The sequence below is a fragment of the Ochotona curzoniae genome, unplaced genomic scaffold (genome assembly GCF_017591425.1).
Source record: "Ochotona curzoniae isolate NIBS_2020 unplaced genomic scaffold, NIBS_Ocur_1.0 contig_2699, whole genome shotgun sequence".
NCBI lineage: Eukaryota > Metazoa > Chordata > Mammalia > Lagomorpha > Ochotonidae > Ochotona > Ochotona curzoniae.
In genome coordinates, this window is record NW_024465561.1 from 3,692,238 (window position 1) to 3,714,595 (window position 22,358).

Here is a 22,358-nt window from a genome sequence, read left to right on the forward strand (position 1 = left end):
GCTTGGGAGCTCTTCTGGGGGTCCTGCCCCAAGCCCACTGCCTGGGGGGTGGGTCTGAGTGGTCAGAGGCCAGGCTCTCCCAGCCCTGGGCAATAGCGTCCCCTTGAGTCTGCCAGGCAGAGCCCAGTGACAAAAGGGGCTCTCTGCACAGAGGTGACAGTTGTGTGTCCGGGCCTGGCTGCTGAGACCAACAGAGGAGAGGATGTAGGGGCTCTGGTTCAAGTCCCAGCTATCCCCTACTGCCTCCCCTCCCACCCCGCAGCACCAACAGCAGCTTGTCCCTGGCAGGCGGGTGGGGAGACCCCACGTCACACCCAGGGCAGCCACTGCACACATACTGGGGTCCTGAGCTCCCTGGGGGGCTGCTATGCCAACAAAGCCACCCTGTCCAGAAACATGGGTGCTGTCCCTGGGAGACAGGCGAGAGCCCCGTAGCATGGGCCCCAGCTCACCTTCCGCCCCGATGGAGACCAGCTTGACGCCTTTGCTGGCGATGAAGTCCAGCGCTTTGTTCACGTTGTTGATCTTGTGCACTCTCATCTTGCCCCGCTCCGGCTTGGGGAGCCGCTCCCCTGAGATGCGTGTAGAGAAGAGAGGCATTCAGAGAGACCGACGCTTTTAGCATCTCCGCTGCGCTCCCAGGCCAGGCTGCCCTGGCCCCCGCCCCCCCTTCCACAGGTCAGCTCTGCAGTCGAGGTCAGGCGGGGTGAAGGGGTGCGCCTGCAGGGGCTGCTGTGCCTGGGCGCTGGCTCACCAGGTGGAGGGGTGCCCCAGGGCTGGCGAGAGCCTCACCTGAAATAACCTCGAGCAGGAGCATGAGCTTGAGGCCGTCTCGGAAGTCCTCATCGATGTTCTCGATCTGTGTGCCCGCCTTCCGCAGGTGGGAATTGCACCAGGCTGTGAAGGTCTGGGAAGCAGAGCAGAGGGTGGCATACAGGGTGAACCGGCCTGCTGGGATGCTCTAACTAAAGCCCCAGGCCACAGCCACCACCTCGGTGGGTCCCTGCTCTTGGCCAGGCCCCAGACGCCACCCTTGGAGCAACACTCCTTCGCACTCTTCCAAGGACCTGGGCAGGCAGCGATGGGCAGGCAGGGCGTGGATTTGACCCCGAGTCTGCCAAGCTCTGCAGCAGGTGCTCCCTCCTGCCGTGTGGGGACCTAACGCAGAAGGAAGGCACCACCACAAGGCAGCCCTGACAGGATGCTGGAGCCGGGGACCCATCTGTCAGGCAGGTGCCTGCTTTTGTCTAGTGTGGGCTCTCTGGGTGACACACCCCGAGTCCTTCATTACCCAGACAGCCCATGGCTCCCAGCTGCCCCAAGTGGAGGCTGTAGCTGTCACTCTCCCATCCTCAGCACACAGCCAGGGCCTGGGACAGGAAGACAGCTGGAAAGGAAGAGCCGCTTGAACAGTCAGAGTCTCCTTATGCCTCTCTGTGAGCTGGGTGACCCAGCATCAAGCTCTTCCCTGAAACACCAGGGAAGCGTTCCCCAACACCCTGGCTTCTCTCACCCTTGGAGAATGTTTCACATCTCATTCTTTCAAATCTTAAGACCCAATGCATGTTAGCAGGGCCAGGAGGCAGGGTCAGCTGCAAGGTGAAGGTGAAAGAGGTTTTCTGGCATGTAGGGCCCCATACCAGAAGCCCAAGTCCCAAACCCCACCTCACTGCCAGGGAGGGTAGCAAGTCCAGGACAGGGAGCCACTGAGACCTACCTCAGTCTCCACCCACACCCCCAGCCATCAGCTGGGGAAGCAGCCCCTGCCCCTCCTGCAGCAGGGCCTGGGAAAAGCCCCAAGCCCCAGCTTCTCACAGAGCCCCCTGCGCCTTGCCCAGCTTCCTCCATCTGCAGGGGCTGGTGTAGAAGCGGGCAGATGGCCAGGATGGGCGAAAGCACATTCCACCGCGAGGATGCAGGTGGGGGCCATGTGGGGCACCAGGGGCCTCCCTGGACCCTCTGGCTAGGCACTGTGTGTTTTGACAACTGTCACCATCCCTGCTCACTCGGAGCCTCAACATAAACCCCTCCCAGACAAAGACGCCACCTAATTAGCACACTGCACCACAGTGTGGAATGCCACTCAGAGCTTCCTTCCAAGCCCAACCAGGGGCAAGCAAAGGCAGCCAGACTCCCCCATGCCGTGCCATGCCCTGCCAACGTGGCAAGCTCAGCTGCCTGGGAAGTGGAGACCCCTGCTGCTTGTGCGATGCTGGCCTCCTCAACTCTGGAGGCCTCTGCCCTGCCTCCACCTCACCAAGGAATTACCACTGAGCCCTCCACCAGCAGCCATCAGGCAGCTCTGCAGGATGCAGGTGCTCTGGGTTTCCCCGTGCCCAGTGTGGCATGGATCCCAGCCGGGCACCCTTTTCTGGGCCTCTCCTGACTACCCCAGGCCTGTCAGTGTCCTAGAGACTGGACCACAAGCAGTGCCATATCCACGCACCTCCCCCACCTCACTGGGAAGTCGAAATGACCAGGCCGAGTACAGCAGTTACACTACTTCCGTGGCCAGGTGACTCGAGCTTCCTCACACCTACTTCGTGCTGGGTCCTGGTCAGCAAAGACTTCAGGGGCAGTTCCTGCAGGGTGGGTGGAAGCACTCAGCAAGTGCCAGTGTTACACCTTGTAGGGTCTGGTCTCTCCCCTCCTCGCCCACGGCTTCCGCGGAGTGCTTTCCCTGGCGCCCCTGCCTGCCCCAGCCATCACACCGCCCTTGCTTCTCCCTGGAGGCATCACCTACTTATTTTTCATCTCAACAGATATGCTGTGCGTGCCCACGAGCAAGCCCCGAGCTGGGGAAGTACGTCTCCTGTGCCATGCCCGCAGCACAGTCCACCTCCTCAGCCCAGGGGGTGCAGCAGTCTGGGCCAGGCAGGAAGTGGCCAAGCCACAGCTCACAACCTGAGACAGAGGGCATTTCCGGTGCTGCTGAGGACCCAGAGCTGGGTCCCTGGTGTGCAGGAGGGCCGGGCACACGTCCTCCAGGTGCCCTCTTTGCTTTGGCCAGCGGGGACAATTCCTGCACGCTCTGTAGGCGCATGAACCCAGTTGTGAGAGGCAGCTCCTTGGCTCGCCCGCTGTTTCCAACCAGCTGACTTTGCTTACTGAAGCCTGTTTCCTTTCTGTCCAATGAGCATATCAGATTCTTCCTCCTGCAGTTGTTCTGGACGATTAAGCTGGGGGTGGGAAATGCATTTAAAACATCTCTCACACTCACACACAGGCTGCTGCTTCCCCAGCAAACACAGGAACAGCCCCAGCTGCCCAGTGGTTTGGACAGAACAGGGCATCACAGGAGACCCTCTGCAGGCCACATCCGCAACTTGGGCCTGTGGAGGCTCCTAAGGAACCTCGCCCAGTCCCATCTGTCCACACGGTGGCCACAGTACTAGCTCCCTTCCAAACCCACATCCAGCCTTCACACACCTTCTCTGGGTCGCAACCGAGCGCTCTGGCCCGTGTGCGTGGGGCGGGGGGAGTCACAGAGAGCCAGGTGCGAGTTCCGCCCTGGCTACCTCCATCAGCAGCAGCAGCAGCCTCAGACAAGCAGCAAGCCCTGACTCCCTGGGTGATGAATGGGGATCATAATCTCTCCTCTTAAGATGAGGATTAAACAAAAGGGTGCTGGTAAATCAGTCAGCACTGCGCCAAGCACACCGTGAGTGCTTGGTGTTACGTATGTGTCAAAGGCAGGCCTATTTTTAAATAAGCGGTAACTACGCCACAAGCTCCATCTCGCTGACTGGAGGCAGACAGAGCCCCACACTGAACACAGAGCAGGTGCCTGGGAGTATGCCCAGCTCAGCCTGGTCTCCACATGATGCAAGGCTGGGGAACCCCATGCCTGGGTCAGCCTGGTCTTCCCCTCCTAGAAGGTGAGCAGACACCCCAGACACGCACAAGGCCCCAGGCAGGGGCACAGAAAACACGCAAGATGAGGGGGTGCAGACAAGTGACCTGCAGATGGCCAACCCTTCGTGCAGCAAGAATTCACTTTTCTCTACTTGCTCCCCAAAATAACACTCTGCCTAAGTATTTCCTTTCCCATTCTGGCCTAGACTAACACGTGCCCTGCAGGGGTTCACACAGAGGCCTCCAGTGCCCCTCCACCAGGAGAATTCTTTTGTTACAGACTAGGCCCCACTGCTCCCTGATGTCCTGGTCACTCTGGGCTGGGGACACAGTCACTCATTCAACAAGTGCCTGCTGAGTGACAATCCAAGGCCGGTCCACTCTCATCTGACAAGCAGAGTCACTAATTCAACCCTTCAGAGAAGTGGTGACAGGAACAAGGGCCAGGCGCTCCCGTCCTGTCACTGAGTGGGACTCCAAGCCAGGGGTTCCTAGGCGCCGTGTGAGTGACAGAGATGCCAGTGAGATGAGAGCATGGGGGCCTTTCCCCTCCCGCAGGAGGGCAAGTCCAGCTGGGGAGAGGCAGGGAGGGCACAGAAGCACGCTTAGGGGAAGGCGAGATGTGCGGGAAGACAGCAGAGGAAAGAGCCCGAGAGAAAGTGGTTCCCTCCGGCAGGAACAGGAAGGCACACGCAGGGTCCAAGTCTGGGTCTGGTAGTCAGGATGCCAGTCCTGCCCAGAAAATACCAACTCAATGCCTCGACATCATCTGGGAGAAACCACAGTTATGGGCGACAGCAAAGAAGAAGGGGTTCATCCAGGGGCAATCTCAACTCTGACCAGCAGGTGCGTGTGGCTGTGTGCCCAGCACCTCACCTGAAAGGCACTCGATGCACTCGCCTGTCCAGCACCGAGTACCACACGGAGGAGGCGGACGGACACAAATACACACACACGCACACACGCTAAAGGTGCTTCCATGGCAGCTGCCAGCTCTTCACCACTTGGTCCCTCTGAAACCTCCCACCCAAGACCAGGACACTGAGGCAGGAAGCAGATCTACAACTTGCCCAGGGTTACAGAGCCAACACTCAGTGGACCTACACTCCATAATGCCCAGGCAGAAAACAAGAGCCATCAAAGGCCCCAGCTGTACCCCAAGTTCCTGGCCTGCCTACTGCTGCCCCCTTGAAGGGATCCTGCACCTATCTGGGGGGTGGGGTGGGAGGAAAGGTGTGAACAGAGAAGAGCCAGTGACTGCCCCTGCTTGCAGGCGCTCGCTGGAGCGTTCACTGCTTGCCACAGTGGCACAGGGCGTGATGGGGCCGGGGAGAGGGGCTGGAAAGGGAAAGAGACCTTGTGGCTCATCTTCTGTCGGGGTCAGCTGGGACAGGAGAGGCGCAGGGGCAAAAGGGCTAGCCCCGCTTTGTTGCTGTGTGTTGCGGGAAGGGGCCTGGCATGGCTGGTCATAATGTACTTCCTGTGTCACAGGGACCCTCCCAGCAGCCAGGATGTGGGGAGGCTGGGTTGCATGAATGACAGACATTGTTTGAGAGGTGACCTAAGCATCTGGGAATGTGGCAGCAGTGGGACTTTAACGAGCCATTCATCAGGGCCCCTCCTCCAACCCACAGAGGTAGAACCTCCCCAACTCTGTGGCAGCGCCCAGGGGCTACCGGGCGACCACTCAGCATGGCAATGAGCAGTGCTGGGCAGCAAAGAAGACAGGGTGCTAGGCCAGGCTGCTGCCCCTCTGCAAAGGCCCACCTTCCCTTTGCTGCTGATTTTCTGTTAGGACTGCCAGGGTGGGGGGGAGGTGAAGCCAAGAAGCCCAGAACCTAGCAGAATTAGTCTGAGGATTCCACTGGCTCCACACTCAGCAAGATTCTAGGAGGAGCTGTAGCTGTCCCAGGTTGCCCACCCCTGAGCAGGACACCAAGGCCAATGGCTGACCCTGCAGTACAAGGCCCAGGGCTGGCTGAAGTCGGCCATGGCCAGCCTCCCGGGGGCCCACGGAGCTTCCTGGAGTCCTGGGCATTTCCAAGCCTCGCCTCTGAAATACCGTGTCAGGTTTGCCGCTCCGCTGGGGCGCCGTCCCGCCTCCTGAACTCCCACCTTGCCTGCTGTGGCCTCTGACGCTGCCCATGGCTCCTGCCTCCACAGGTCCTCGGGAAGGGTGTCCGGGGCTCAGACACAGGTGAGGGACAGCTACTTATTCCTGGGGCGGGAGTCCGCCCTTATCGCCCATCGCCCAGGCTGCTGCTAGGCCGCGGGCAAGGCCGAGCCCCAGTGGGGCATCTTTTCAGTTCCTGAAAGCAGAGACTGCTCCCGGGGCCCTGGGCTTCATCGCTGACTATAAAGGCGCTTTCAAGGCCTGGCAACCCAGGCCTGCTGGAATCTGGGTTACCAGTTGCCCAGGCAAGGAGGCCATTGCTCTAGCACGGGGGAGTGTGATGCTCTAGAACAGCTTGTGAGCTCCACCTGGGCGTGTGGCTATGGCACTCCATCGCCAACAGCGGACTCTGGGAGACAAAACCCAGGGCCCAGGCAGAGAGGTGTCAGATCAGGCTGACATGGCCCCAAATCAGACAAGTGGGGTACAGGAGATAGCACCCCACCCCCCCGACTCCCCCAGCACAGCATGGTACAGCATAGGTCATTAGCTACTCCTGCAGCTGGAAGACACAATGTTGTGCCCAGCTAGGACCCACCCCTGGCCAGGGGGCACAGTGGCCACACTGTGTGTGCCTGCGCCATGACGACACAGCCCAATTCGAAAGCAATTACAGTGAAACATGGAATGCTGTTCCTGGCCTGGTCTGAGCTTGCCTTATTCGGACTTTTCTCAGCCTGCAGGAAAAAGCTCGGACTTCCTGGTTGGAGGAGAGGTATAAATACCGCAGAATGGAGTTGCAGGCATTCCAGAGGCTCTGCGTGTCTGGCCGCCCTCCCAGCAGCAGAGGCTCTGGCCCCAACCAAGCCCCCCGCGAGGCGGCACTGAGCCTTCATGTCGCTATGAAGGCTGGTGTGGGCTGTACTCTGTCCCTCCTGGTCCCTCCATGGCTCTCTCATCACCTAGGACTTGCCTCAATTGCCATCCGCCTTACGCAGGAGGCCTTGCCTAGAGTCCGCCACATCCACCAGGCTCTGTTTCGCCCACATCACACTCTACTCTCAGAAACTGCGTTCTGTCCGGAACCTGTTCCCCCTAAGAGTGCCAGATGCTCCAGGGGGCCCGCTCTGCTCCAGGACACCGTCCCCGGAGTGCTATGTGAACACAGCAGGTTCTCGGAAGCCTAGAAAGAAGTCAGGGCTCTCTGGTTTCGAACCCCACTCAGCAAGGATCATTACTTAAGAGACAAAAGCTACCTTGCCTTTAGACATTCACAAAGGAATCACAGACTAGACTTTCCCAAGACAAGCCAAGGGGGACCCTGCCCTGCAGCACAAAAAGGGAGCCCTCCTAAGGCCTGCAGAGGCTGCCCGGAGCAGGGCCGAACCCTCCAGACACCAGTGCACCTAGGGCACTGGGCAAACCTTGGCACTCCAGGGTAAGAGCTCCACAGCTGGATCAGCACCAGCCATGGTCCTGGCGTGTGCGGCCTTGGGAGCTGCCCTCGCTGTGCCTTAGAATTACCTTAGAGAATGGGTGTGCTCCGAGAATACCACGGGACAGCATCTGACAGCTGTGCACATCTGCCTGGCAGGGTACGTGTGCAACAGATGCCGCTCCCCCTCATCTCTCCTCTAGCCTTGCCACCTGACCAGCAAACGACCAGATCGGGTTCTGCGGGCTCCTGGAGATCCTTCAGCCCTGGCTGTGCCTTAGAATTACGTGGGAGTTTCCTTGTAAGATAATAATGACAGGGATCCACTGGGAGAAAGCCATTGCCAGGTGACTTTCACACACAGATATCACAGAGCAGTCACACACCTGGGCTGCGCTGGAGAACCTGCGGCTGCCGAGCTGCAGCCGTGAGCTGCAGGCTAGAGGCAACTGGAAACCCGTGGTGTTAGGGTGGTCGGAACAGTACCGAGTGACAGGAAGCTCCCAGCCACGCACAGTATGCTGTGAGACAACCCGTTTACAGTGAGGATCGCCAACACAAGGCAGCAAGCTGCTGCCTTAAGGGTAGGCCTGTGCTTCCATTCAATACAATTTGGGGAACCCAGCGCAGTGGCCTAGCGGCTAAAGTCCTCGCCTTGAACTCACCGGGATCCCATATGGGTGCTGGTCTAATTCCAGCAGCTCCACTTCCCATCCAGCTCCCTGCTTGTGGCTGGGAAAGCAGTGGAGGACGGCCCAGATCCTTGGGACCCTACACCCGCATGGGAGAGCTGGAGGAAGTTCCTGGCTCCTGGCTTCGGATGAGTGTAGCACTGGCCATTGTGGTCACTTGGGGAGTGAATCATCGGATGGAAGATCTTCCTCTCTGTTTCTCCTACTCTCTGTATATCTGACCTTGCAATAAAAATAAATAAGTCTTAAAAAAAAAATACAGGGCCCAGCGCGGTGGCCCAAGTGGTTAAGATCCTCACCTTGCACGCCCGGGATCCCATATGGGCGCCAGTTCTAATCCCGGCAGCCCCGCTTCCCTTCCAGCTCCCTGCTTGTGGCCTGGGAAAGCAGTCGAGGACGGCCCAAAGCTTTGGGACCCTGCACCCGCGTGGGAGACCCAGAAGAGGCTCCTGGCTTCTGATCGGCATAGCATCGGCCGTTGCGCTCACTTGGGGAGTGAATCATCGGACGGAAGATCTTCCTCTCTGTCTCTCCTCTCTGTATATCCGCCTTTCCAATTAAAAAAAAAATCTAAATTTGCCAGCGGATGGATCTCTCAGTTGCTTCCATTTTTGGCTATTAGGAACATTGCTGCTATAAATCACTCGTGTACAAGTTTTGTGTGGATATGCCTTCAATTGCCTTGGGTACAAACCTAGAGGTAGAACTGGTGCATCCCAGAGTGATTGTATAGTTACTCTGAGGAACTACCAGACTATCTTCCTAAGAGGCATTTTCACCACCGATGGGGAGACTCGTTTCCATGGCCCTGGCAGCACTGGGGTACCACCTGACGGCCTTCACTAAACCGCACATGTAGTAGCGTCTGGCTGTGGTTTGGATTTGCTCTAAGGACTGAAGAAGCATCTTGTCAGAAGTCTGTTCTCCACTGGTTTATCTTTGCAAGAAAAACCTTTATTTAGACTCTTTGGCCAATTTTTAATTGGGTAATCGGTCTTTTTTTTTTTTTATTCGGTGTAAGAACTCTTTATATTTTTGGGATACTAGAATAGCTAAGACAATTTGCAAATATTCCTGTGAATTTTAAGTGTCCTCTGAGGCAAAATCACTCTGAATTTTGATGAAGTCTCTTCCGTTGGTAGCTTCTGCTTTTGCTGTCATGACCCATAAAACCGTTGTCTGAGACAGGGTCAAGAAGATGTGCGCCTGGGCTTTTTCCTATGCATTCTCAGGTTTGTTGTTTTTTTTTTATTGGAAAGGCAGATATACAGAAAGGAAGAGAGACAGAGAAGATCACCCTCTGTCCGATGGTTCACTCCCCAAGTGAGCATGCAATGGCTGGAGCTGTGCCACTCCGAAGCCAGGAGCTCTTCCCTGACTCCCACACAGGTGCAGGGTCCCAAGGATTAGGGCCGTCCTCCACTGCTGTCCCAGGCCACAAGCAGGGAGCTGGATGGGAAGCAGGGCTGCTGGGATTAGAACTGGTGACCATATGGGATCCCAGCGCGTGCAAGGCGAGGATCTTAACCACTACGCTATTGTGCCTAGCTGCATTCCCACAGTTTTAGTCTAACACTCGGGTCATCCAAATCTTTGGTGGAAGGTATGAGGTGAAGGACTGTTTTCATTTTCACGAGTGACTATCCAGTTGTAACCTGTGCTTAACCCCCAACTGCTTCACCATCCCACAAGGTGAATACAGCCGATTCCTGAACTCAGGTCAACTACAGAGGCCTTGCCACTGAATGTGTGGGACCGTAGCTAAACTCCAGCACGGCACTGGGTGCTTAGCTGGGGGCTGAGACTAAACTCCCGAGGAGCAGGGCAGGGGGTGCTCAGCTCGGGGCTGGGTGGCGCCAGTTGGAGCCAGTCTCTGTCTTCACAGACTTTTCCAGAACCATCCTACACATGGAAAACCAAACCACCAACCAACCCACCCACACTGCTCAGATTACACTCCAGAGAGCCGGCTGGCTCCCGCGGAGCCCACTTGCACAGGAAGAGACAGCGGAGAGCGGAGGGGCGCTTGGCCCTCTATACGGAGACGAGTGGCAGGAAGAGGAGACGGGTGAGGGAGGCCTACATCTTGACAGCCACTCTTAACATGAGGAAACTTCCACTCCCAAAGGCGATTTCTAAATGAGGACAGCGCCGGAGCCGAGGCCCTGTACTCCGCCTCCGTTGGCCCCACCTGGCATCCTGCTGGGAAATGATCGGGCGCGCTGGGCCCTTTACCCCAGAGAACAGGCGGTGTGAGCTACAAACACCTCATTTACCTGCAGTGCTCACAGCAGAGCTCGGGAGCTCGGGTTTCGTGAGTGGGAGATTAAAGATCGCCTGGCTTAAACTTTGATCCTTCCAGGAGATAGCCAATTCCGACCTTAAATGCTGGGCAGCCAGAACTCTGAGCAGGCGCCATTAGTTCAGAATGAACCTTTCACTTTGAACAAATCTGCCCAAAGATCTGATCTTCCAGACTCGGTGTGCTGGCATTTGGGAACAAAGAAGTGGACGGGGCGCGCAGTAGGCGAGTGCTCTCTCTACACACCCCAGCTGCCCAGCAGACCTCCTGCGGGGTGGAGTGCCACGGGCTGGGACACGCAGAGGCCAGCTAACACCTGTGCTGTCTCCCTGTGCTCCTTTGCTCCCTGCTGGTGTGAGACTGAGCCAGCCCAGCTTGGGCTGGACACAATCTTTTAAAGCACTAGGGGTTTTGTGTTTGACAAATAAACTCCTTCCGATCCTCTTCCTGTTTTAGTGAGTTCCGACTCAATGGCCTAGTCCAAGTGGTCAGGTCAGGTCTGCTCCTGCCCCAAGAAAGCAGACTGAGGAGTTGGGGGAGGCAGAGCCAGGGGAAGCTGGAAAGGTGTGTTCTCAACCCATTGAGGGGATGCGCGGGCAGTGCTCAGACATGAGCCACTGTCGCTCTTCAGGTCTTTGCAGGATCAGGGCATTGCTGAGGCACCCTGCGGGGCACTTTTCTGCCTAGTTGATTCCCCCGAGTTCTTAACGGAGAACAGGGCAACAGTCCTCGCCATGCTGATCTTTGCCAAGGCTCAGCATGGCTCCCTTTGGGCTGGCACCTAGCAGGGCTTGGTGGGTCCTGGCCTGGTAAAGTGAATGAAGCCATCAGTCCATCTGGGAGGTGCCCAGACCTGAGCTGCCAGGCGGTGGAGCCTACAGTCTGCCCAGAAATGACGGGAGCTGTTGGGCGTTCTCCATGTGCCCTCCGCTTGCCTTGAGTTGGCCCTGGCTCAACTCCCTGGCACTGGGGTGCCATGGAGTGAACATTTGGTCAGGTAAGAAAAACACACTGAACCGAGGAGGCCTTTTTTCCCATCTTCAGCCTATCTCAGACCCTTTGTACACACGACATGGTCACCACTGTGTGTTGGAAAGACTCAAAAAAAAAAAAAAAAAAAGAACAAGGTTCTGAGGCTAAAGAGTAATTACAGGATTGGGAGGACCCAGCCAGAGAGACTGAAACCTCTGACTCATAATTGCTCCATTAAAAATGGTGAAACCGTTTGCCCAGGGAGGGCGACAGTGCTAGACGCTCACCCCGGCCTGCCCCACCCACAAGCCTGCCTGGGGCTGGGGCTGGGGCTGGGGCTAAGACCTGGCCAAAACCACACAGCATCCTAAGGGTGGCTGTCTCCAGCGGCAGTGTGACATCAGAGGGGAAAGGGCTTGTGGTGCACTGGCTCTGGCTCCAGGCCCTGGAGCCGTGGAGGAGTGGCTTGTCCTGCGTGGCTGGCAGGTGGAGGGGATGAGGCAGCAGTGAGAAGGGGAGGGCTCCTCTGGGTTTGGGGGTGGTGTCTCTCCCATCCTGAGTACTCTCATGACAGCCCGGGGTGGGGGGACGACAAGGAGGACTTTGGGTACCACCTCACTGAAGCCACAAGGCACTCAGCCCTAACCAGAGGCAAGAGGTGCTTCTCCAGCCGGCTGGGGAAAGGCTTACTCCAATACAACTGCACAAACCACCCACCTTTAGGAGCACACACCGTGAGCCAGGACTTACCCCGCATGCTCTAGTTTTATAGACAAGGCTCTGCACCCTGGAGTGACCTGCCTGACAGCACACGGCTGCTGACAGAGCTGGGGTCCCCCAGTCAACCTCCCCAGAGTTCCCCTCCCAGTCCAGTGCTGGCCAGGGAAGGCCCAGGAGAGACACCTGACGGAGGTTCCTGGGGGTGCCAGGAACCCTGGGGAGTCGCAGGAGGCCTGGGACGGGCTCCAGTGAGGCTGAGTCACGGGAGAGGGCGCGTCAGGTGACCGGGTGAGAATCAGCTATGCTGAGGTGGCCTGCTTACCTTGACATTCCTGGGATTCTGCCAAGGTAAAAAGTGACCCAAGGAGTTTGCCTTATATGGGCACAATGACAGATTCCAACACGACGGCGTACAGCGCGTTAGCTGACCCGATATCAAATCACTTCCCGGCCTGTGACTGGGAGACGCCCCACAGGGCCGCTCTCAGAGTGTACGAAATAACAATTCATGCCTGGTGACTCAGAAAACAAAGGTGCTGCCTGACCACCACTGTGTGCTTCTCCGAGGAGGGGTGGGGGGCCCAGAGGCACCCCAGGGGGGCCCAGTGCCTGTATCACTCCTTCCCACCCACGGCAGGAGGCCTAGTTCAAGGCAGGGCCTGGAAACTGATTTCAGGTGAAGCTCAACAGCAAATCCTGTCTGGGTTCCGGGAGCCCTGCCCCCGAGGAGCCTGAGAGCGGAGAGGCAAGGGCCATGCTGGAAGGGCCTCTCGGGCCAGCAGAGGCCAGCAGGCCTGCGGGGAACCAGAGACCAGGGCATGCACGTACATCCACACCCATCCCAGCCTGGCCTCCAGGCTCCCCAATGCGGAGGATCCTCCACGCAAGCCACTCCCACTTCATCCATTCCAATGAAAACTCTACCGGGCACCCGCCACATGTCACCTCCTCTTCTGAGCAATGTTAAAACAGGGATACACGTTCCTGCCTGCAGGAAGCCTGCACTCTAGCCAGCGGCAATTATTCAGCAGGAAAAGAAAAAGGTGAGGCAGTGCCGGGTGCAACAGGACGATGGGCTGGAGGTACGACTGGGCTGGGCTGGGCTGGGGCAAGGTGGGCACAGCACAATCGAATGGACCATGTGAGGACACCTCACACTGGGGCCGTGGGGAGCATGGGGCGCCGGCCTCATGCAGGGTCCCAGCAGAGAAGGCAGATTTGGGCCATGCCATGAAGGAACAGTCTCCCCACCACAGACTGTCACCTCTAGCCATGAGGTCCCCAGCATCAAATGGCAGAGAGCTGCGGCCAGCGCAAGGCCCTGCCATCCGCCTCAGGGACACACAGACCTCACATGAAGGTGGCAGTGGTGGGATGCCACCTTCACTGGAGGCGTGGGCATCGCTCCAGCAGGTACCTGAAGGCGCTCTGCCCTAGAGGGAGGGGGGGGGCGGATGAGGGCGAGGGTCCTGTTCCTGGATTTCAGCCCTACAGCTAACCTATCTGTAAAACGTGGCAGAACCAACAGACTCCATTTGAGAGGCAATTCCTGTGTTGAGAAAATCTGCTTTAAATCTTCAACTTTCCACGCCAAATCCTTTCCAAATGGATGTGGCCCTTCTGGGGAGCCCCCGAAGCCCCCTGGAGAGAGCCGAGGTTGACTAACAAGGGGCCTCCCCTGTGCCCCTCTGAGGCGCTCTGCTCTGTGGGTGGCAGGCAGTGGGACCCACACCATACTTGTGCCAGTGCCAGTCACAGCCAGCTGGGGCCTGCTTCTTTCTTAAGGGGCAACAACAGAAGGAAGATGCATCTCAACCTCCCCGAGGACAAATGTCACTGCATTCCCACTGTCTGGCCTGGTGCCCACAGATGAAACCCGACACAGATGGGGAGATCAAGCAGAAGGCCGCCTGGTTCCACCGCAGAGGTGCCAACGCAGGTCATCATCCTGTCAGTGGGAGCCAGCCTCTCAGCTGCAACCTGCCTTCCAGGAGCTTCCCACCTCAGAGGACAAAGGTGAAGAGAGGACCACAACCCAGAGTGTAGGCAGCACACACAGCTGCCCTTGGGGTGGAGACAGTCTGGGTGGAGAGGGACACAGGAGTCATCCAGGGTGGGGTGACGTGGGGACAGGACAGTGAGGACAAGTGACACCCGATCCCTGCCTTGAAAGAGGAGCACCATGCCAACAGGTGGTGCCCTGTAAGGATGTCTACACGGCAGGCCAGCAAGGACAAGATTCACATGAGCACGCATGTCCAGGGGCCCCCAAGGAAGCAGCAGGGGACGGTGGTACCAGTTGGGGCACAAGAGCTCAATGATTGCTTTTCTGGACAGTGGGGCAACGGGACAAGTTTCTCACAGCAACCTGATGACAACATAAGTCTAAGAAAAACAATAACCAAGAGGTCACTGAGACCAACCAAGCCAGGCAGGAGGCCACACTGCAGGAGCGCTGGACACAGCTAACGGCAATGACCAACGCCAGGGCACGTCCTGTCCACCAGCCATCCTCACAGAGTGCATTAAGTCCCCAGTTTAAAGTCAAACAGCCACGGTGGTTGGCAGCCACCTCCACAGTCTGCCCCGGGTCAGAGGAGGATCAACAGGCTCCTGGTGCCCGTCACAGGGCCAGGCTCAGGAGGTGACCTGTGGCCATGGTGACATCAAGCCTGGGCATGCAGCCCCAGAAGAGGGACCAGGGAATGAGATGGATTTGGCACCTGCTAACACACAGATGACCACTAGGCGTACAGGCACAGACTAAAAGCCCAGTAAGCGACCAATCATTTGATCAAACGCACATGCACTTTCCCTTACTGAAACCTGCCCTGGGCACCGGCCATGGATCAGGCACGGCGCTGGCACTGGGGACAGGGTTGTAGGGTGTGGAGGGTGAAAACAAGCTTCCTCCAGGAAATAAGTCCCACAAGGGAGAGAGGCGAGTAGATCAGGACTGGATGTGGGTGGCATCCACAGCTGAAAGACTTAGGACCAAGGGGAGTTGGATATGCTCGTCTGGAAAGTAGGCACGCTGCAAAATTGCCCCACGACTAACGGGGGGGTGGAGGGAGGAGACTCAAAGACACAGGGATGAGCAGGATGAGCTGGAGAAACAGGGAGGACTGTCACACTGGGGAAGCCAGGGGCAGTTTCTGCTTTGCTCTCAAGGTCAGAAGTATCATGGGTAACAAACGGTAGCAAAGCACACGGAGGCCTGAGGCCTTCAGCGTGATGTGGGCAGGCAGTGCGTCAGAGCGAGCAGCACGGGGAGGGGGGCCTCCCTGGAGCTCTGTGAAGGCAGACACGCAGGGGCAGGTGGAGGCTACACCATCTCACAAGTGTCCCCAGGCCACTGCCCAAACATTCCTTTTCCCAGGACACGACCCAGCCCGTAGGCCGCACGGCACCATTCCATTTTCCTACAAGACAAAGATTCCAAAGCTCCAAGGTAAAAGCTGGACTCTCCCACCCTCCCACCATGTCCCTTCTTGCATTACCCGGCAACACAGGGCCCTGTTTGGAGGCATACTGGAGCACACCCACTACCTTCATGGGAACAAGCCAGCTCTTTCTTGCTCAGCTCCTCCCCTGCAGAACAAGGTTGTATTTGAAAGGGGAGACAGTCTCAGGTTTTGTCTCCCAAACAGAGGAGTGAAGGTCCCAGGGGCGAGGACTCCGGCAAGCACGAAGCGGTCACCCCTGACAGGGGAGCAGGTGTGGCGGGACAAAGCAGACAAAGCTCAGGCCCAAGTCAGATGGCAGTGAGGGAAGGGGCGGCTGTGTCGTTCTGGGTCCTGTGGCCCAACGGAGGCCAGGAGCTATCAGATTCTGCTCCAGCACACCATGTACCCCGTTTTCTCCCCCTGGACTTTCCTGGTCCTCATTTCTCTGCCAAGGCTCCGTGAGTAACAAATGAGCAGCCCTGACCGCTCCTGCTTGCCTCAGGGTTCAGCCCGGGAGCCAGGTTCCGGGGAGGCACCGGGTGGCTTGAGCTTTTCATTATCCTTAGAAGCAGAATACTTTCTAAAACCATCCCTCTTGCTATATAAGTTAACTTAGCAGTAGCAATTTCTGTATAAAAAGAGAAAGTCTAAAACAGGCCTGTTCTTTCAGGCACACTGTTGAGGGCAGGACCTTCCTGTCCCTGCAGCCCAGACCTGTAAATGCACAGAACACCTGGCTGAGCCCCATGGCCGTGACCATGAGCCCCTCTCCTGGCACCTCAGGTCACGGGGATGTGTCCCTCCTCTGCCAGCTCCAAGAGCTGCCTGCCGTGTCTCCCAGTCAGCAGGCCACATGGAGAGCTCAGCCAGGACAGCTGCTGCCCCAGGGACGACGCCCCCATTTTTGGCACATGGAGTCCCAAACGCCAGGCACAGCAGCTGCCCAAACACTTGGCCATGTGAGTGACCAGCAGGTCTACTCCGGCTGACAGGCAGGTGGCTCAGCCTTCCTCCGTTCAGGGTGGGGATGGCCCAGCAGACAAAACGGTCTCGGCTCTCTCACGGCCCTCAGAGCCACCAGATGTCATGAAGGGTAAAGCAGGATCAGAGATGGAGAAGTGGAGAGGATGACAGTGTGACCACAGGAGAGCCACATTCACTCTACCGCAGCGGGGGCACCAAAAAGAAGAATGAGGAGAGGCTGATCTAGAGTGGGAGACAGCAGGGATGAGGATCTGTGTGAAGGGACAGGACACAGTGGGTGGCAGAGCCTGGGACACAGCGGCTGTGACCGGAGCACGAAGACGGCCTGGCACTGAGTGCGACTGTAAGGAGCAGGGTGCCTGGCACAGGTGGTACAGCACAGGTGGACAGGGTCAAGGCCATGCTGGCTCCCGGCTGGTGCCCAGAAACAGGGCACTGGCTGTGCGCTTGCTAGTGGACAATGACCCACTGGGACCTTGGGGCTTCCTGAGATGAAAAGCTACAACTCAGGCCTTCTGTGTAAAGAGCAGAAGGCTGCCTGTTTACCTTCCACATCCGGCCCAAGACCCTGAGAAAGGCTGCCCAGACGGAAGGAGGCGGAGGTCTCTGTTCCACAGGACACGGATCTCCTACGGAGCCTCTACGCCTGGACAGCGGGGTGCCCCCGGCCTCCCTCAGAAGGGTCTGCAGGATGCTGCCAGATGAGATGCCCCATCTTGTGGCTCAGCCTTCCTGTCCAGGAACACCAGGGCATGGCCTCTAACCCCCGGGGGCTGCAACCCCAGGGTCTGGGATGACTGGGAACAAGTGCTGTTACTTCCAAGGTTCCCTTACACCACCAGCACAGGAAGCGGCTACAGCACTGGCGGACCCTTGGGGAGCAGCTGGGCTCAAATGTGGCCGACTCGAGGCTGTCCCACAGCCTTTGTTCTGTGGCTGAGTTCTCCTAGGTGAAGGAAGATGGCCTGGTCCCAACTGCCCCCTTGTTAGGGCTCCAAATCCGGGCAATCCCGAGTTACGACTCACAGCCTGCGGTGTTTGGGGGCGGTGAGTGGCAGGCCCTGATGGAGATTTAAGTTTTCCCAGCTGAGTGACAGCCGCCCCAGCTGGGGCCCTGTGCCACAGCTGACCTTTCACTAGGCAACCCTGTGACAGGGGCCGAAACCTCAGCTCAGCACCTCATCAACCAAAGTACGCACGATTGCGACACGGACTTGGACCCTGCTGATAGCTGGAGGCCTCTGTGGTCAGCCATCGGGAGCACAGCTAGAGAGAGTTGATCCCTGTCTCCGGAGACCGATTTCCAGGCTTATTTGAAAAAGTGACTGAGTTGACAAGGCACACCCAGACAGCCAGGTGGGCAGTACTTCCCGCCATATGTTTTTCAGTCCAGGATTAATTCCTTGGCTGTGTTTAAGATCTTCCATCTCAAAAACATCTAGTTTGTGCTTGTCTGCAAAGGAATGTGGCCGGGCGCCTCCCACCAGCAACACAGAAAACAACTGGCATCACCTGCCCTTGGCCATATATAGGCAGACTCAACCCGGAAGGCCTGCCGGGAGAGCCATGCAGCTCTCCAATCTCAAGCCCTGGGATGTCATTCAGTCTCGGGGCTGAGGGCAAAAGGCAGCACGGCCTCCCTCCGCGCTCCATACACCATCTGCAGGACCCAAGGTCACCCCGTGCCTGAAGCCCAAGGAGCAACATGAACCCCCAGGTCCCAACACCAGCAGTGTGAACAGAGGGGAGGAGAGTCAAAGGCTGCCCTTTACGAAGACCGAATCTAAAAGGAGACGAGTCCACTGATTTGTCAGCTGACCGGCCAGGTGGCCTGAGGCACGTCAGGTGGCCTCTCGGAATCCCAATTCCTGCTCTGCAAGGCGGAGCTAAGCTGAAGAAATAGGTGGCAAGTGCCGGCATCCGTCCCCGCACCGCGAGAGGTGGCCTTCCGTGGTGGGGATCTACTTAACGGGTCCGCCATGGCTCTGCCAGCTTTTCTCACTGCTCAATCTCCCGGTGCCTGGCACACAAAAATGTTGGCGGAAACAACATTTGCCTGGAACTCTCTCCCTTCCCCCATGCTGGCTCTTTCTCACCCTGCAAGCGCCACCAGAGGAAGGCCTTTCCTAACATCCCCCACCGAGCATTGAGAGGTTCTCTGAAGCACCTGCTGTCTCCTTCAGGAATGACCACAGCTGAGGACGCACCACGTCTGTCTCACCAGGCTGTAGGTTTCACCAGGACTGCAAGGACGACTGTATTCATTATCCCTTTACGCTGGACAAACACTGAACGGGCAACTCCAGCCCCTCCATCCACCAGGGCTTCACTTTACCAGAAGCTAGAAATCGGGAATTTTCTGGGGACAATGAATTCAACTTCAAAACAAAAAAAACCCTGTAAGCCGAACAAAATGGGACCATCACCCAGCAGATGATTTCAAGAGCACAGCTGTTTCCTTATCAATCTGTTGTGTTCTCTCTTCCTCTCCACAATTCATAGTTTCTTTCTCCATTCATTCCTAATCTACCCCTCACCCCCAAAAAAGACACAGATCAGGGGCCAGCACTGTGGCATAATGGGTTGAAATATCACCCACAATGCTGGCCTCCCATATGGGAGCCACTTCAAGTCCTGGTTGCTCCACTTGTGATCCAGCCCCCTAGTTACACTCCTCAAAAAGCTGGCCCAAGTGCGAGACTCAGAGGAAACTCCTGACTCTTGGCTATGGCCTCTCCCTCCACAGAGAAACAGTGAGCAATGAGAAACAACCATTTTTTCCTGCAGCTATTTCAAGGCACACGAATAAAACCTAAGGACTGAAGGCCAGCTTGAGAAAACAATCAAGCCAGGAAATTCTCAAAGCAGTGTGGCGGCAACAGGGCACAGACAGGTTCCGTGGGGGGCACTGCCTTTGGGGGAGTTTCCTGGCTTTTCCCAGATATACAATTCCAAATGCAAAGCTTGATAAGGACTGAGGGGCTATTAATCCAACCACCAGGGGACTCCATTAGAGCCTGGGGAGAGGGGGAGACAAGGAATTCCTCAGGAACAAGTATTTACTTTTTTTGCCCCAAGAGTTAACCAACATATAGTATGACAACTCTAACCCACTTTCCTGGAGTCCGTGGACTCTCACCAATAACAAGCACTGTGAGGAGGCTCTTCTAATGGCCAGTACTGTCCAGAAGTCACACTGCAGTGACCAGTCCTAAAGTCTTTGTGCACACCTGCTCCGGAATGCCAACTGTGACTGGCAATTCTTTTCCAAGGGTGGGCACTGCTCACTGGGTTACTACCGTGTGTACAGAACAGCTGCCTCTACAGCTAAGCAGTGCTTCAGACTTTCTAACTAAAGCAAACAGAAAACTTGCCACTGTTTTTGCTCACAGAAATATGCAGAGAGCCAGGTACAAGCCAAATCTGAATGGAAAAGAGGGCAGAGTCCAGAGGACAGAAGGCAGACTCCTTGCTGCCCTTCACCTCGGTCACCTCCCCCCCAGTGCTGTCGCTAAGCAGCCAGAGACCACTGGATTCGCTCCCTCCTAGTAAGAGGCTTAAGTGCCAGTCAACAGGAAAGAGACTGGAGAGGCGGGACTAAGCTACATAAGGTCAGAGGTCACCAACTGGCAGTTCTTGGCCCCACATAGGTCCCATTCTGCATGGCCTACAAGGGTTTTGCTTTTGTTGCTTTTAGGTTGAATTAACTGTTCTCGGAAAAATTCCAGAATTCCAAATTCTTGTAACATGAAGTCCCCATTGCCACCTGGGTGGCCAATCAGCTGCTGCCAAGCAGAGGCTGCCCTCATCCTTCCCCAAGCTACCTCGCCCAGCCTTTGGTGACCTAGGACCCTAGTCCGGAGCCCCGGGGGTGGGGCAGAGAGGAGCAAGAGCCCTCACATCCATTCCAACGACCATGACAATGACAGGGCAATGACAGGACCTCCCTCCCCAAGAAAAGCAGACCCACCAGGATGGAGCTGCCCTGGATCAGCCTCCAGGGGCTCCCCTGCCCCCCTCAATGCTCCGGTGCTGAACACTGTGAGCCGCCCCCCTCCTCAAGTCCCACGAGGGGAAACAAGAGCTTCCCAGGAACCTAGCAGACACTCGTTCCAAATGGTGGGTGAGGAGACCCGGATGGGCCAGTGGACAAAGGTGTGGTCAGGAAAATGTTAGCAACGCCAGAAGCAACCTGCCAACACTTTCCAGCTGGCGCTCCTCATCAACAGCTAGTTCCACTGGAGATCAGAAAAGCCCCAAAGTTTCCATACATTGAGCAGATTCTGGCTGCCACTGCCTCTCCCCATAGTCTTGCCTCAAGCTGCCCAAGGAGCCTTCAGCTTGTGAAGCCAGCAAGCCAGTATTCCAAGGGACGCCATCCTTGAATTCCAGGGCCAAGGTCAGGAAGTTGTCAGCCCTGGCACAGTTACCAGTTTGTTAAGACATGATGCTAGTTTCACCAACTTCCTGAGGCCACTGGGTTCCGCTTCCTGGCGGTTACCACAAAGACTATGAGTCCTGCGGCACCAATGCAGCACCCGAATCAGTCCCGGCAAACCTGCGGCAGGCAACCTCCTGCTTGGGCAACGGCTGTGGCTTTTGCCACCCAGCACCCACTACCGTTGGCAGCAGCTCCACTCCAGCACTCTCACACACAGGAGGGCACACAACCTAAGTCAAAACAACGCACAATTCCCTCACCTGCTCTGCCCACTGCAGGCCCAGCCGGGCCACCAAATCCTCTCCCATGAGGAAATCGGAGATGCCACTGACTTGGGGGCACAGCAGCAAACTCTGGTTTCTGTGGTTGGGGATGCTGCCTTCAAGCTCCTCCTCACCCCTGGATCTGTTGTCACTCTTTTCCAGCAAGTTGTCCTGAGCCAGTGAGGGCAGTGTGGGGACAGGGGACTAGATCCCAAGGTGACTGAGCCCCCAGCCCTGCGAGCCTGTAACATCGCACACCTAGGACCAACAGCCCAGTCTCCTAGAGGGCAACTTAAAGGGGAGGAAGCCTGGAATAGCCAAACTCTCAGACACAAACGAGGGCACTCCAAAAAAGTCTACCGACAAAAAACTCAAGAATTTGGTGCAAAAAATGTTTGAAAATCATGCATACAGAAACATGTATTATGAAAAATCTGGGCCTGGGTTTAAAACTTGTTCAAGATTTATTTATTTTTATTGGAAAGTCAGATACACAGAGGAGAGACAAATCTTCACCCTGTTGGTTAACTCCCCAAGTGCCCACAACAGCTGGAGCTGACCCAAGCTGTAGCCAGGAGCCAAGAGTCTCCTCTGGGTCTCCCACGTCGGTGCAGGGTCCCAAGGCTTTGGGCTGTCGTTACTGCTTTTTCAGGTCATAAGCAGGGAGCTTGAAAGGAAGTGAAGCAGCCAGTATATAAACCAGTGACCATATGGGACCCCAAAGCATGCAAGGCAAGGATTGAGCCACTAGGCTAATGCACTGGGCACCACCTCTCCCCCTAAAATTTTTAATATATACATGTATAAAGATTTATCTATTTTCATTGGAAAGCCAGTCCCACAGAGGAGAGAAGGATAAACAGAGAGAAAGATAATCTTTCACGGATCCATTTCCCAAGTGGTCCCAACAACTAGAGCCAGGAACTTCCTCTAGTGCTCCCATGCGGGTGCAGGGTCCCAAGGCTGTGGGCCATGCTCAACTGCCTTCCCAGACCACAAGCAGGGAGCTGAAAGGGAAGCAGAGCAGCTGGAACACAAACTGGCACCCACATAGGATCCCGGCGCATGCAAGGCAAGGACCCCAGTCACCAGGCCACCACATCAGGCCCCCCCTCTAAATTTCTTTTTTAGCAAA

The 22,358-nt window shown here is 56.8% G+C and overlaps 1 protein-coding gene across 7 annotated transcripts in view; it reads right to left on the reverse strand.

Moving 5' to 3' along the window:
• Positions 1-22,358, reverse strand: part of ACTN4 (actinin alpha 4) — a 58,740-nt gene that overhangs the window by 20,073 nt on the left and 16,309 nt on the right. For 5 of the 7 annotated variants that reach the window (XM_040976354.1, XM_040976352.1, XM_040976351.1 and 2 more), the window contains exons 2-3: positions 793-907; positions 453-572 (exon numbers count right to left, since the gene is read on the reverse strand). In XM_040976354.1, coding sequence (XP_040832288.1) covers positions 453-572; positions 793-907 — 235 coding nt within the window. Of the gene's footprint in view, positions 1-452; positions 573-792; positions 913-3,226; positions 3,237-5,970; positions 5,976-22,358 lie in introns of those variants that run through there. The other 2 variants (XM_040976355.1, XM_040976356.1) reach the window with 2 other exon arrangements.